Below are 15,172 nucleotides of genomic sequence, written 5' to 3'. Positions count from 1 at the left end.
ATGGAGAGAGTGAATTGCATTGCAGTAAAAGAGCCTGGCAAACACAGGCCCTCGCAGGGAGGAGGTGTGAGGGGAGGGATGGACACGAGGGAGGGTGTGTGAGGGGAGAGATGGACACGAGGGAGGTGTGTGAGGGGAGAGATGGACACGAGGGAGGGTGTGTGAGGGGGGAGATGGACACGAGGGAGGATGTGTGAGGGGAGAGATGGACACGAGGGAGGGTGTGTGAGGGGAGAGATGGACACGAGGGAGGGTGTGTGAGAGGAGAGATGGACACGAGGGAGTGAGTGAGGGGAGAGATGGACACGAGGGAGGGTGCGTGAGGGGAGAGATGGACACGAGGGAGGGGGAGTGAGGGGAGAGATGGACACGAGGGAGGGGGAGTGAGGGGAGAGATGGACACGAGGGAGGGTGTGTGAGAGGGAGAAGAGGATTGGAAAATCACGACTAAAAGATAAGTTAAACGCAAAATGGAGAGCATTAAAAACACACTAACTTCAAGTATCCATATCAAGAATGTAATTGTGCACAGCTTCTTCATCTCTATTCCATATGTTAATACAGGTAAATCCGACATAGATTAAGATACCGCATGGATCTCATATATTGAGGCGAAATAATTATTATTCGTTAGCAAAGCTAATAAATATATTTATGGGAGGCCGAGGAGTTGAAGCGATTGTTTGATTATAAAGAATAGCCCTGAGATGGCCTTACGATGAACAAACGACAGCCATCAATGATTCTTAATAGAGAAGAATGGCACACCGAGGCGCTTGCTGCGGCAGGCGAGAAGATGCGTAAGTAAGATAGGATAGTTTATATCAAAGATAGTAAACATGGGAGAAAAAGATGTAGAAGATCATGAAAGACAGATCGAAGATAGAAGAAATGAAAGAATATGATACAGAAGACGGACGGTAATGGACAATTTGAAGGTAGAAAGCATGGGAGAATAAGATGCAGAATATGATAATAGAAAGTTTAAAGGCAGAAAAAAATGAAATAATATAATAAAGAAGGTGATTAAATTGGTAGAAAGAATATCTGTTATGGTGAAGAGAGGTTAGTATATAGTAATGGCCACATGGGATTATAGACTGGAAAATGGATGGCTTGGGTGACAATAGAATATTTTACTAGGAAGGTCCACCATTCCAAATCGAAATGAGGCACGAATAAAAGATTTTTTACGTGATAAATGAACAAATTTTTCATCGCTTGATTCAGGCATAACGGAGGGATAAATACGCGAAACGTTGTTGAAGAATCATTGTAACGCTGTCTGAAATAACAGGCAGTGTAGCAGCGTATGATCTCACGCACGTTACATATCTCTATCAAGTGCCAGGTTTATAAGCCGACCAAAGGGTGAAGGGATGAGAGCGGAGGCTGTAAGTGCAGAGCTGCAGGGGTCTGATGAGACGCTATTGTAGGTCTGGTCATCTTGTGAGACCTTCAAGTGTGTAGTATGAGTCACTTTGTATGACTTATATGTGTAATCAAGCGCACATACGGAGTAACTTGTCAAGTGTAACTGTTGGTTAGGTAGGGATTGAATAAAATTTAAAGTTTAAATAGTTTATCAAAACTGCGTGTCATGAGAAACTTTCGATGTTATTAAGTTACAGGGAATTTTGAGTGACGCTCTCAGGTAATTTTCACAAATTTTACTATGAACCCTAAATGAATTTTGAGCTAATTTGGCATTCATCAGTAAACCGGGCCACTAACACTTGTAATGAAAAGAACAAATCAAAATAAGTATATTGAAGAATTTTAAAAAGGTGTTATCCTATTTGAATTTAGTTGGAATATGATATCACTATGATGAAAAATTTGATCTACCATAAAAAAATTTGATATTGCTCAATTATTTCTTCAAGTTTTCAATTGAAGCTTTTGCTAGGGGAGCTCGGGGGCGGTCGTCCCCCTTTCAAGATCTCAAGAAAATGGCGTCGCGTCTCGCAAGAAAAAAATCTCAAGAATTTTCCCGGCCTAGGATTGGATAAGAAAGACGGCGGCCTATGGGAAAAGGGAGGGAAGAAGATGGAGGGGGGAAGAGGGGAGGATGCTGAGTAAGGGGAGGGCCAGGATATTATGGCTAACTAGGTAACAGGGAAACGTTGCTTAACAGGTAAAGGAAGATTTTCTTGTATTTACTTCTTACTAGCGTTGCAGAATAAAATTTAAAAAATGAAGAAATGTCACTTAAATTTATAGTTTATAAATGTATTCCAATAAATAATATAAATATTATTCAAAATATAAAATCAAGAATAAAATTCAGGCACAAAAGAAATTAAGAATACTTTGTCTCGCATCTATTTCAAAATTTGTTCGTGATTGATAATTTTGCACATCGGTTTATAATTTTTTAATGCGCATATCTTGAATATATGTAACCACAAAAACAGTTCAAATATTAATAACGATAGTTCAATTCCACTGAATTCCTAATTCAATTCTATTGAATTCACTTCCCCGCTGTGATTTCTGTCTTAAAATATTAATGATGTGTGCCTAATCCATTACAAACAAACTAGTATTTAACACTCAAAAGAAGAGGGGAAAAATGTAAAAAAATTGCAGCTATGCAGCATGAAGCAACCAACTCGCGTCGCTCCTGCACTGCATGTGAGGGCAAAATATCCCTCAGAATTCCTAGTTGGCAGCCGCCGCTTGGCTAGACCCCGCCTCCTAACACGGCCTACGCCCCCTCACTTCCCCTCACCCGCATTCAGGCTGTAGATATTTGCTAATTTTCTCGACCGTCCCCCGAAATGCATATTTAGGTTAATAGTCGTAAAACTCAGCTGAATTGATTTTCATCTGGCCAAGAAATCTAGTCTTGAAGGGCACACTAAAGGGGATCATCTTAGGGATCACTTGACACCTGATTAAAGTGATAGTGAAGTGGAGGATTTGAAAAATTCATATGAGTGAATGCGGAAACAGCAGTGACTGAAAATATTTTACATTAGAGTATGAAATTACTGATGGAATAACTTCAGGGTAATGAACGTTTCGGATCAAATTCCGTAGACTTTCAGGTAGTTGAATCTTGTGTGCAAATACAGTAGAGTTTCGACGTAAACTTTATCGTATCGTGAGATTGATCATGAGAGTGCAATGCTGATATTTTGAATCTAATAATCTACGATGACGAATCAGGCGTGAAGACATTTTTAGCTGCTTATAAAGTATTATGATTTCTTGATGTTGAACACTAGAAAATAAATAACAGGGATTTATACCGCAACCGGAAATAAAAAAAAGCATTCACGGTCGTTTGCTTCTATATAATGCATCGTACTCCAGCAGACATGTTGAGTTGAGGCAAGCAGAGCTGATTTTGTACAAGACTTTTTGTGAAAGGGAAAGTCTTCGTTACAATCTTTGATATGCATCGTCGTAATCGTCGGAGTGATAAGATTGTTTGACATCGACCGGAGTGTTGGAGCGCAAAGTAAACACGTGGCGTGAAATGTACATGTATGCGCGTATGAAATGTATGCAAATGTCAAGGTGATCAAGTCCTGTATTATACTTAAACCTTTTTAAAATGCAATGAACGGAGAAGTACAATGATAATACGCACGTGTCTCCTCACGTCAAAGGATACATGTAAAGTGTGCAATTTACAAAAGCAAGTTCTTTTAGTGAGTGATAACGTCAACTTACAACGAATGTTGACTCAAGATATGACCAAAAGATTTATTAATATCTAGAAGCAAAATTATAAGCTCAATACGATCGTGTTTATCATGGACCGCAAATTTATTGGCTAATAGTCGATGAGAAAACAAAACGAAATAAACTTTATTTAAATTCGCCTCTGCATTTGATGTCAAACAGCATAGCGTGCCAAATGGTTTCAGTTGAACTGTGGTGCGTTACATCGTTTAAAATATAATAATTTAACATGAAGAATTTCACTCAATATTTGTACAGAAATTTTCTGGATATTTATGGAGACATTTGAACGTCTCTCAGGGCTAACAATTCGTAGTAATCGCGTTTAGTCAACTGAACACATTTCTAAAAAAAATATTAAGAAAATCGAATGGGCACAGGAATATAGGGAAAGTCTTACATATAAGCATTTATAATATGACTGATTTTGACCAAGTATCGGGGCGTTCATGAGTTTTGATTACGTAATAATATTGAGAAGGAGCTTTCGAAATAAATTATGACATGCACTGAATTAAATACCTAACACATAATTCGGGGTAGAATTTAATAATTTTTTGTTCAGAAGGAGACTAATTTCTAAGCAAACATAAGGTAGCATTACGGAAAAGATTATCTTTTGAACGCAGCAGAAAAAAATCAGATAATCATAATTAATTTAGAGTATGGTTTAACAGAAGAATTTCAGTTTAAAATTCAACAAATAAGGACAAATAATGTTTAATGTTTAGGTAAGCAATTTTAAGGGGGTTATTGGGCTACAGGCTAGGAATCTAATGTGCTTACAATATTCTATGTAATTATTATAATAATAAAATAACTGTAAGGAATATTTTAAAAGTAAAATTGCACATTTTGTATAGATTACCAGCAAATAATGTAGTTAAATTTAGACTAGCGACATCCATGCATATAACAAACTATAATTGTACATAATCTATTCATGAATAATGTATACATGAATAATTTACACATGAATAATCTATATATGAATAATTTATATACTATAGTTAAGAAAAAAACTTACGATATTCGCGGTCAGCGTAGAAGGACAGCGGGTGCTGATCAAAGGCGCCTACGTCAGCAGGGGAGCAGTCTGAGCCTCTGTCATCATTCCCCTTGAGGAAGTGTGAGAAGGAGTCTGGGGAAGACGCGGCCAAGAAGGCAGGATGCAGCAGAGGGTGAGGCGGCGGGTGGGGAGGAAGATGGGAATTTGCTGGGAATTTGGATTCTTGGGAAGATGGGAATTTGGATTCTTCTCTGCAGTTGTCAGGTGGGGAAGGAGGGCCACGGTTGTAGTAAACACCCGAGTATAGAAGCCCCGAATCGTGGAGGGAAGGATTAGGGATTGCCACTGATGTGGGGAGTGACACTGGGAGCAGAGGAGGAGGTGGCTGGTGGAAGGGATTGGGGCGATTGGGATGCATGTGGGGATGATGCAAAGTGTGTTGCAGAGTATGAGTTAGTGAATGAGGGGGAAGAGCAGGCTGGGGAGGTGGTGACGGTGGAGAATTGTAACGCGGAGAAGAATTTCCGGATGTGGGTGTCATTTGTGGGTAACGAGGCAAATCTTCAAGCAGTCGTCCAACGGTGCGGGGAGTTAGGCGCGAGTCGGTGACCTTGTGTCTCTTTTTCTTCGGCGTCACGACAAGACTTAGCGCCTCGTCTTGTTCTGGCTCCTGGAGGCTTACAGGAGACGTCTTGCCGATGGGTACGGATGGCAGTGATGTGTTGAAGAGATGTGCTGGAGGTTTGTATAGCTGAGGACGCAAGTGAGGAGGCAAATTCAACGAGTTAAAGTTACTCTCAGAAGTTATTGGTCGCATTTGAGGTAAACTCGTGGGTGGATGAAGACCGTTTGGCCGTGAAACGTTAATTTTTAGATTACGAGGCGTTGAAAAATCGGCGGCTGAAAAAGGCAATTCTGGAACTGTGTTTTCATTTTGTTTCATCATAAGCTTTCGTTGCTGCACAAACTTGTTAACAATTGAATCGATAATAAGGCTAAGAGATGCAGTAATTTCGGTCTTTAGGAGATCTGCAAGGGTCTCCAGCTCGGAAGTGTTACCTCCTCCAGGAGTGCCGGGCTCTCCACCAAGACTTCGGAGGAGCGACAATTTTTGGGAGAAATCTTGAGACGAGTTGTGCAAATCCTGCACAACTGAAACGTTGCGTTGATGCTGCAGATTTTGATGGGTCCTCGTACTAAATAGATGCTTAGCATAATCAAGAAGATAGTTAGACGAAGTTTCATTCCTCAGATCTCCGTTGATAGACACTTGAGGTTTAGGAGACGATGCTCTTGGAAGGTCAGGCGATGTAGGCGAACGAAGTCGTGCTTCTGACCTGAGACTGAGGTCGATTTGTAAGTCTGTTGCTTCATCTTCAATTTCTTGTATGTCTTCGTCGTCGCGATCGTCGAGTTTCCTACTTTTCGAACCAGGAGGTAAAGGAGATGCAGGGGGTGATACCGGTGATCCACTAACAGATGGTGTGGCCGAGTCACTTGAAGGTTCGTTCTGTTGTCGCGCTTCGTGCTGCTGTGGTAAATAGAGCTTTCGTTTTTTGCAACCGTTAATTGAAGCGTTAGCGCTGGTGATCAGGGGTGGAGGTGGGGATGAACGCATTACTGATACAATACTTTCAAGGCGATTTTTCTTCGAGTCTCCTCCAGATGCTGCACTTCCTGAACCACAATCAGCGCCTGAACTATCGGGACTTCCACCACCAGATTCAGCGACATCTGTTACGTCCGCAGCATCACCACTGTCACACTGAATGTCATCGTCCTCTACGGCGCTGTCGTGAGACATGTTATGTTCTCTGGTTGCTTCGTCTGCACTGCTATCAGCGTTCGTCAACTCGAGATTTGTCGCTCCAGTTTTATATACTGGACTATTGTTATTATTAATATTTTGATGCAAGGCACGAGCCGCTTCAAGATCGTCTAAAGTCATGATGTCTCGCTTCCTACCTTGCAAGATCTCCCTGAGGAGAACATTGTCTGGACCAGGAGACCGTAAAAGAGCCGTGGCATCGGCTCCTCCACTGGCAAGTTTATCCAAAATTCCCATGCTTTCGAGGGAAGTTGGTGGGTTATTCTTGTTATGTCCTGCAAAAAGTTCACTCAACATTGCTGCAGTTGCAGCTCCTTGTCTCTGCCTCGCAGTGACGAGGTAGTGAGGCAGAGGCTGCTGAGGCTGTGTAATATAATGCACAAGAGGCAAAGGCTGAACCGCAGCTCCTGCTGTTGCACAATAAGTCATCGGATGTTGTAATGTTGAATGATAAAAATTGTTTGGTGGTCTCCACCACGTTTGAGGGAGATTGTAGTGCGGGGCACAAGAGTAAGCACCACCAGGGGCTGTCACAGGTCCGCTCAACACTGCACTGTCAACACTTATACACAGAGCATTGCTACTCAAACCACCGACACTGGCGAAGGCTGGCGCTGCACTGTAAGGGTTACGAGGCTCGCCGGCGTCTACACGGGTTCTGATCCTCTTGGTTTTCTTCAGCTGCTTTTCTGCCAGGAAACACTCGCCTTCTTCGTGACAAGCTAACCCAGCCATTGGCGGAGGGTGAAGCGGAGGCGGCGCGAGAGGCAGGCACGGCCAGTAGGGCAAGGTGACGTCACGAGGACTCGGTCTCAAGCCTCCAACCAGGACACTCGAATCCACACTACTTGCTGAAATTAGACAAATTTAACTCATTATTTTCACGACTCTCTTCTGTTATTTACTGAAAAAACTGTCAAGTAAAATACATGTAACTATAAGTTTTAACAATTCCAGTCAAAACGCCCTGAAGACTTCTTTTCTTTCCCTAAAGTCGGAAAATCATCTCAATCCGGCTCCTTGAAGGCGGTTAAATTTCCTGCATAATGAAATTCAAAATTTAGTTCCAGATGATAAATTATCTTTTCTACTCAAAAATAAGACAACCAAGTCAATCCTCTAATAAACAAAGGCACTTAGGATGAAAGAAAGAATCTTAAAGCTAAGGAGAAGCAGGTTAAGGCGTCTTGAACGCGAGAAGTTCCGTGGCGGCTTCTGGCACGCGTCCAGTCTGGCAGGCAAGGGCCGCCCGCCTCGACAGCCGTTACCGGAGGCCGCCCCCTTGCCTGCAGCTCGCTTCTCCTAGTCAGCTAGGTTGGGAGGCTCCATAAACAGAGTTTCTTGCCGAATTTGGCGATTGTTGTCAGCTGATTAAGGGCAGAGAAGCTGGCGAGACACCGCAGGGCAGCGGCACGCGTCGCCAAAGGAAGCTTGTGCGAACGCCTGCGCTCGTGCGGCCTACAGCCGTACTTGCTGGTCACTGCTAGCGAGCGGACTCGGATTACCGGGCAGTGATCGTAATGAATGATAGTTTAATTGGGCTGTGGGATTACATTGAAGGAGTATGCTCGTGCGCCACTATGATTTGCACTCTCGTCAAAGTTACTCACAATATTGCATTATATTGTTCCTGATGCTTTGGATTTGATGGTAATGCACTGAATTTCCTCGGGAGCACACATATCATTTTACTTGTATTTCAGAGTAACGTAGAGTAAATTTTTAGTTCTCGAGCAAACAATCTAAAAAACATAAAATGTACATCGATACATATTTCCACTCTCTGGGTATACTGATATTGAGAATTAGGATTAGTTCTTTCGACGACGTTCTTCCAAACCTGAAGCCACAAATACCTGAAGCGAACGTTCTCCGCCCGAGCGACAGCAGCATGCACGGCGTTCTTTTATCTCACGACATCCGTTCGAACAAACGTTTTGTTGCCAGTTCCGACTTCCGACCGCAGACTCCCCAACCCCAACCACCACTTCCTCCCTCGCTCGCTGCCTCACTTCCTCCCACTCACTCCCCTCTTTCCTCCCTCTTCCACCCGCGCTCGCGCTAACACCTGCAACTGCGAGTAAACGCTCTACTTTCTCTTTCCTTGCTTCTCTTCTTTACTCAGTCACTATATTTTCCGTCACTCTCTCTTTAGATTCCTCCATTGAGATCCTTTGTTGGATATTGTAATTATTCACTTACACAATTCAGTATTTTCGGGTGAATGGAGACTGGCGTTGGTGTTTTTAACCCCAGTATATTAAAAAAAAATTCATGTCTGCATTCTTTAGGTAAAAGGAATACTTTTAATTTAAAGCTAACTTGCATGTATATTCCATAATATTAAATGATTCAATATTCGTATGCACAGAAAACCTGTGAAATTATTAAATATGTATCTGTTTAATGAATTACTTGACGCTCCGAATGATGAAAAATCCCTCCAAATGAGTCCTTTATTGTAAAAACCCAACTCGGGATTGTGGTAGATGTGCAAGGCTGTACTTTCTCTTGGGAAAATGTAATTTTTCTCTCCAATTGTTATTATTTTTCGTAGTTGAATCAAAACGATAACGAATAAAGCAAACAAAAGATAAATTCGACAAAATTCGGTATAGCTATCAATGACTGACAGAGAAATTGCGTAATAGTTGTCTACATTTCAAATAGCTGATTTGCATTGAAGATGTAGAACAAATTTTTCTGCCTGGCCTTTCAAAGTAATCCACAAAAGTTCTTATTGGATCGCGAGGCATTAAAGGAATTTACTTCTCATTAAAACATTGTACATACAATTTTATTACAATAGGTAACATATAAATGCGGGATACGTTGGATGAGGTATGGATGCGGTTTCATAACAATGGAATTAATTATTACTGTAATTTGGATCGGACTAGTCATTATAGAATCAAATATATGAGTGCTTGACTGATTAGCGAAAAAATCATTTTAATAGCAATAAAAACACATTATTAATCAGAATGAATGGCATGTATCCAGGGAATATTTCAAATAGCCCTCGTGGTGACGTAGACTTCGGCAGGATCGGAGAGTGCTTCCCTCTGGCGATTTTCGAGGGCATTTCTCTTTGACTCGCAGCATATTTCTGAAACCCGGGGAGAAGGGGAGGGCAAAAGTGAGGGAAACGAGGGGAAAGAGCAGTCTGAGGTCTGGAACTGCGCCCTCTCGCATTGCATTGCTGCTGCTCCCGACGGTCTAAGGTCCAGTACATGTCGTCCTGCCATTGATTCCTTCTCACTTAATTAAGTGCTATTTATGTCTTAAAGCGATTAAACAAAGATTTTACACAGCGGGAGCAAAGGGAAAATTTAAATGCTATATATACAGTATTTTAAAACGAAATGACATATTTGATTGAGTGTTTTGTAAAAAAATTAGGGACTTTGTTGGCACATCTTTTATTATAGACGTTTTGACTGATCGACGAGTGACACTTGAAATTAAATGGACCACATTTTACAATTATAATTTATCTAGCGCAATGTTAACAAAGGCAGCTTAACTATATTACAATTTCGCTCAGTACATTTTTCTTGAATGAAGTGTTAGCGGGTTGCACTAGCTATACTACTATACCCTTCAAAATTTCAATCGTAAAATTTTGTATAATTGAAACCAACATTAATTCGTGGCAGTTTAATACTCATAAATAAAAGTCTCGCATGCTGCTAACTTTTTATGCAATACGACTCAAGATTGTACGACAACAGGAGGCTCTCAGGACAAGAGCAGATGCAGAGTTCATGATCTTCATTGTCTCTTTGTTGCTGCTGACATGATTGTTATCGATGATCTTTTATCAGATATTGTGGCGGCGTCTGTTCGAGTGAAGGCTCTCGAACATTGCAGCTCTTCTACCTTACTGATAATTTGCTGCACTAGCGGGCGCGTGCTGCTCTGTACTATTAACAATTATCAGGGTGAACAAAAAATTCATATTTTGAATAATGAGATACGAGAAAGGAAAAGGTTGTCATGCCAGAATTTATAACTTACAGATTTTATCATTATCCATGCACAGAAAATATATTGCGCTAAGTTTGTTAGCAAAAGAGATTCTGTGAATAATTATAATTCTAATACGATCAAATTTAAGCATATAGGATAAACGAAAGTCCTAATTCAAGGATAATAATTTTTTAGCGATCATGTGAACCGTGCTCATAGTTATGGTCGCTGTCGAACAAACTCTGAATGGTACACTGGTTGAATATTTCAAAACATCGTAAGTTAAAATAGATACATATTGCCCATATATACTTCGTACGTTTGCTTCTCACTATTAAAACTTTACATGTTCTTTTTGCCATGAACTTTTTCCGGGAATCATTAATGTTAATTATGTAGAAGCGCACAGTATATACTGCAGCGTCTTTTATTTACTAGAAGATTTATTGTTATTGCTATTCTCGTATGGGGAGATTTGTTCCTTTGTTTGGCGGTTAAAGAGCTCGTGAGATGAAGTGGCCGCGTATCTGCAATAAGATCGAGTGGTCGAGTTGATTGGTGACATCTTGAGTGAGCTGCCGGGCTTATAATTTGGCTTGAGCTGGCACTCAAGAAAGAACGTGGTGATATGTTCTTTCTTTATCAACCCCATGGTGCTGATAAATGGGTAGATCTCAGCTACTGATGCTGCATATAAGACACCAATCGTAAAGCCTGATGATAGCAGAGCGGCCGAACAAATATAGAAGCAGGCAGTAGCTGCCACCTGCCCTTTGGTTGGATAGTAAAGCAAAAGGTCTGTTGTCGAGAAATAACTTTTGTTGTTAATTAATTGAAAATTGTACATAAATCCATTTAATTTTCTGAAAAATTCAGGATGCCACGCACAATTTTCTTAGAAAACCGTTTGATCTAAAATTTTCTTAAGTTACAAATGGCTATGAGTAATAGAACTATATAAGTAAGAACTATAATATAGTCGTAATAGATTATCTCGAGTGGATTCAAGAGATTAATTTCATATAGATCAGCAGTCCAAAGCTTTACAGTGTTTGCAAATAAAAAAAATGTTCATTTTCTTCCATCGTAAGGACGATATCATGAATAATGCAGATAATATTATGCATAATTAACATATGGCCGCAATATATTTGTTATGGTGCGTGTTTAATTTCATCATACCATGACATTTTTCTTGAACCTAGAGTAAAATATCTTCAAGCCGATAATGAAGAATCTTCATTCTTGCATAAGCTTATTTATAGCCCGGTTGTGGGCTTTAAACTGTTTATAAACGTTAATAAATATATTATATGGCAATACCTACAAAATTGAATGTTATTATTTGCTATTACTACCTGCATTCAGCACAATTCCGGTAATTACAATCATATCAAGAATTTCTTATCTTATCTTGAAATTTCTTATCAATAATTATTAAATCAAAGTAAAATGAATAAATATTTGAATAAAAAAAATTGAAAAATATTTGAATACCTGAATTATAAAAAATAAAAAATATTTTATATACTTAAAATAAATAAATTTAATCCTATACTTACAGTAAGTTCTGTAGGGCCTCGGCCCACAATGTGACCAGGGACCAGCAGCTGGACACGGTGCTGGGAAACCTGTGACATAAACAGCAAAGTCGATCATTGAGGAAAATTTTCATTGAAGAAGTGAATATAAATCTTCAAGGAAACCATTTTTGGGTTCAAAATTTACGCATATTGATTGCCAATAAACGAACATTTAATAACAGTTTTTCGCATTCATGAAGCATGAAAATTAATTATAAAAAATACTAATGTCCATAGATATATGGGAAGGAAATCCCTCGTTAGTGATGACAGTAAAGAACGCAATCGATGAGCCCGCAGTCCGCACAATCTAGGTCAGCAAAAGGAAAGGAGAAAGTGTATCGTACGTCGATATTATCGACCGTCGTATATACGTGCACGTCAAGACGATCCTCAATCATTGCCTACTGAATTGCAAAATTACAAATTTCTAGGAAAATTGAGCCTCATATGAGATGGATATATTATTATATAACATATCAATATATATTATAAGTCGTTATCATTGAAAGCATTTAGTGATGCGCATTATGTTTGACTCGTGGTGACTTGGAATAGGAGCGGCTGCCTCATATACTAGAAACTCGACACTCCTCAGAGGTTGTTGATCAAACACATCGAGAAAATGATAACAATTAAAATATGCAGAAATACTAACAAAGCTACAGACGTTATTTCCCTTGGTTGCGAAAATCGTTCCTGTTGAAGATGAGTGAAAAGGCATTAAAATATGTGAACAAGTATATTTAAATAAACAGAAACGAATAATTTTTAAGAAATTACAACTTTGTACGATAAATTGATGAATTTGTTAGCAGCGCCATCGGTTACATGTTGATGATGATCATCTTCTTGAATTGGCCGGAATTTTCTTATACTGTCGCCAATTTTATGATCCTAACAGCGATATGAAGAGGTGCAGGCAGTCGCATCATGTTGGCACCATGGAGTCACATTCTGATGGTGCCAGTCATTTCATCCCCTATGGTGCCAGTCATACCATGATGGTGTCAGTCATACCATGAAGGTGCCAGTCATACCATGAAGGTGCCAGTCATATCATGATGGTGCCAGTCATATCATGATGATGCCAGTCATATCACGATGTTGCCAGTCCTATCATGATCGTGCCAGTCATACCATGAAGGTGCCAGTCATACCATGAAGGTGCCAGTCATACCATGAAGGTGCCAGTCATATCATGATGGTGCCAGTCATATCATGATGGTGCCAGTCATATCATGATGGTGCCAGTCATATCATGATGTTGCCAGTCCTATCATGATGGTGCCAGTCATACCATGAAGGTGCCAGTCATACCATGAAGGTGCCAGTCATACCATGAAGGTGCCAGTCATACCATGAAGGTGCCAGTCATACCATGATGGTGCCAGTCATACCATGATGATGCCAGTCATGCCATGATGGTGCCAGTCATACCATGATGGTGCCAGTCATACCATGATGGTGCCAGTCATACCATGATGATGCTTGCCATCTCATGATGAAATCTATAGGCTTCTGCAAGTGACATCTTTTCTGCCAGCATGCCTGCAACTGCTGGCAGAAAGCTCGAGCTATTGAAGCCTCTTCCATGCAACCTCTGTAGTTACTAGTCTCTGGCAATCCATGTAGTACTAGTTTCTGGCAATCCATATAGTACTAGTCTCTGGCAATCCATGTAGTACTTGCTAGTCTCTGGCAATCCCTGTCGTACTATAGTTTCTGACAAACTAATGTCTAATAATATCGTTGTATAAATGATAATACCCCTGTAATAAATCACTAGCTGTAGCACTAATCTTTGGCAGTCCATGTAGTGCTAGCCTGTGACAATCGTTGCAGTTTTAGTCTCTGGCAATCCCTGTAGTACTACGACTACTCTGACAAGGATCAGTAATTGCTGACAGACACCACTACATGCTGGCCGTCTTTACTGAAGGCTGACAGTCCACTCAGACATTTGACTTCTACCACGTGCAGCTGACAGCTCGCGCCGATTTTGGACAGTCCCAAATTAACGACCGCTGGCAGTTTCCACCAACTTCTGGCAGTTTCAGTCAACTGCAGACAGTCCCCGGTAATAGCTGACAGCTCCTGAAAGCTTCGGGCAATCCCCACCAACTGCAGGAAGTCCCACCAACTGCTGGCAGTCTCACAAACTGCTGAAAGTCCCACCAACTGCTGGCAGTCCCACCAACTGCTGGCAGTCCCACCAACTGCTGGCAGTCCCCACCAACTGCTGGCAGTCCCACCAACTGCTGGCAGTCCCACAAACTGCTGGCAGTCCCCGCAGCCTAGTGCATCTCATGGGCCCCCTTTAAGGCTTCAATTAATAGCTTCCCATGGCGGCGCTGACCTTCGTGGCAGCGGCCACATCCTTCCTCGTCATTCTTGTCCATCGCAGCCACAAGAACCTCCGTGGCCACGACACATCACGCATTTTTCCATGAATTTTCATAGTTCAAGTTAAAAAAAATTATATTTGAATTACGATCAAGTGTTTTCGATCATAAGTGTTATACGTCTTCGTGAAGTTTGAGCTGATCCCGATTGCCCTGCTGCCGTCTCTGCGATTCGCTGCAGTCACAGCTTTTCTCGGATCATATATTTACGATTAATGAGATACTTCACGTGTAAATAACGAATATATTATCAGCCTATATATTTAGTAATATTGTTAGTAATTTCCTTGCTATATAACGGAAGGGTAGGAATCATATTTGTTGTAATCTCAACTCTGTAAGAATTACACGTGCAGTTTCAATATAGTGGCCCATATATCAGCAGCCTTCTCGGTACTGCAGAGAAGTGATGTTTGCAGTCATGCAGTGGCATCATGCAGCTATGCAGAGGCATCATGCAGCCGTGCAGTGGCATCATGCAGCTATGCAGTGGCATCATGCAGCCGTGCAGTGGCATCATGCAGCCATACAGTGGCATCATGCAGCCATGCAGTGGCATCATGCAGCCATGCAGTGGCATCATGCAGCCATACAGTGGCATCATGCATCCGTGCAGAGGCATCATGCAGCCATGCAGTGGCATCATGCAGCCCTGCAGAGGCATCATGCAGCCCTGCAG

At 41.1% G+C, this 15,172-nt stretch overlaps 1 protein-coding gene across 1 annotated transcript in view; it reads right to left on the bottom strand.

Annotated features, from left to right (window-relative positions):
- The window catches only part of LOC108674803 (homeobox protein prospero), a 30,156-nt gene extending 15,666 nt beyond the window's left edge, over positions 1-14,490 (bottom strand). The window contains exons 1-2 of the mRNA XM_047882736.1: positions 14,448-14,490; positions 4,724-7,384 (exon numbers count right to left, since the gene is read on the bottom strand). Coding sequence (XP_047738692.1) covers positions 4,724-7,384; positions 14,448-14,490 — 2,704 coding nt within the window. The remainder of the gene's footprint in view (positions 1-4,723; positions 7,385-14,447) is intronic.
- Positions 14,491-15,172: the final 682 nt, after the last annotated feature.

This window comes from Hyalella azteca, unplaced genomic scaffold (assembly GCF_000764305.2).
Source record: "Hyalella azteca isolate HAZT.00-mixed unplaced genomic scaffold, Hazt_2.0.2 contig11184, whole genome shotgun sequence".
Lineage (NCBI taxonomy): Eukaryota > Metazoa > Arthropoda > Malacostraca > Amphipoda > Hyalellidae > Hyalella > Hyalella azteca.
The sequence above is the reverse complement of the archived record's forward strand: the minus strand, read 5'-3'. Positions and strand labels throughout refer to the sequence as shown.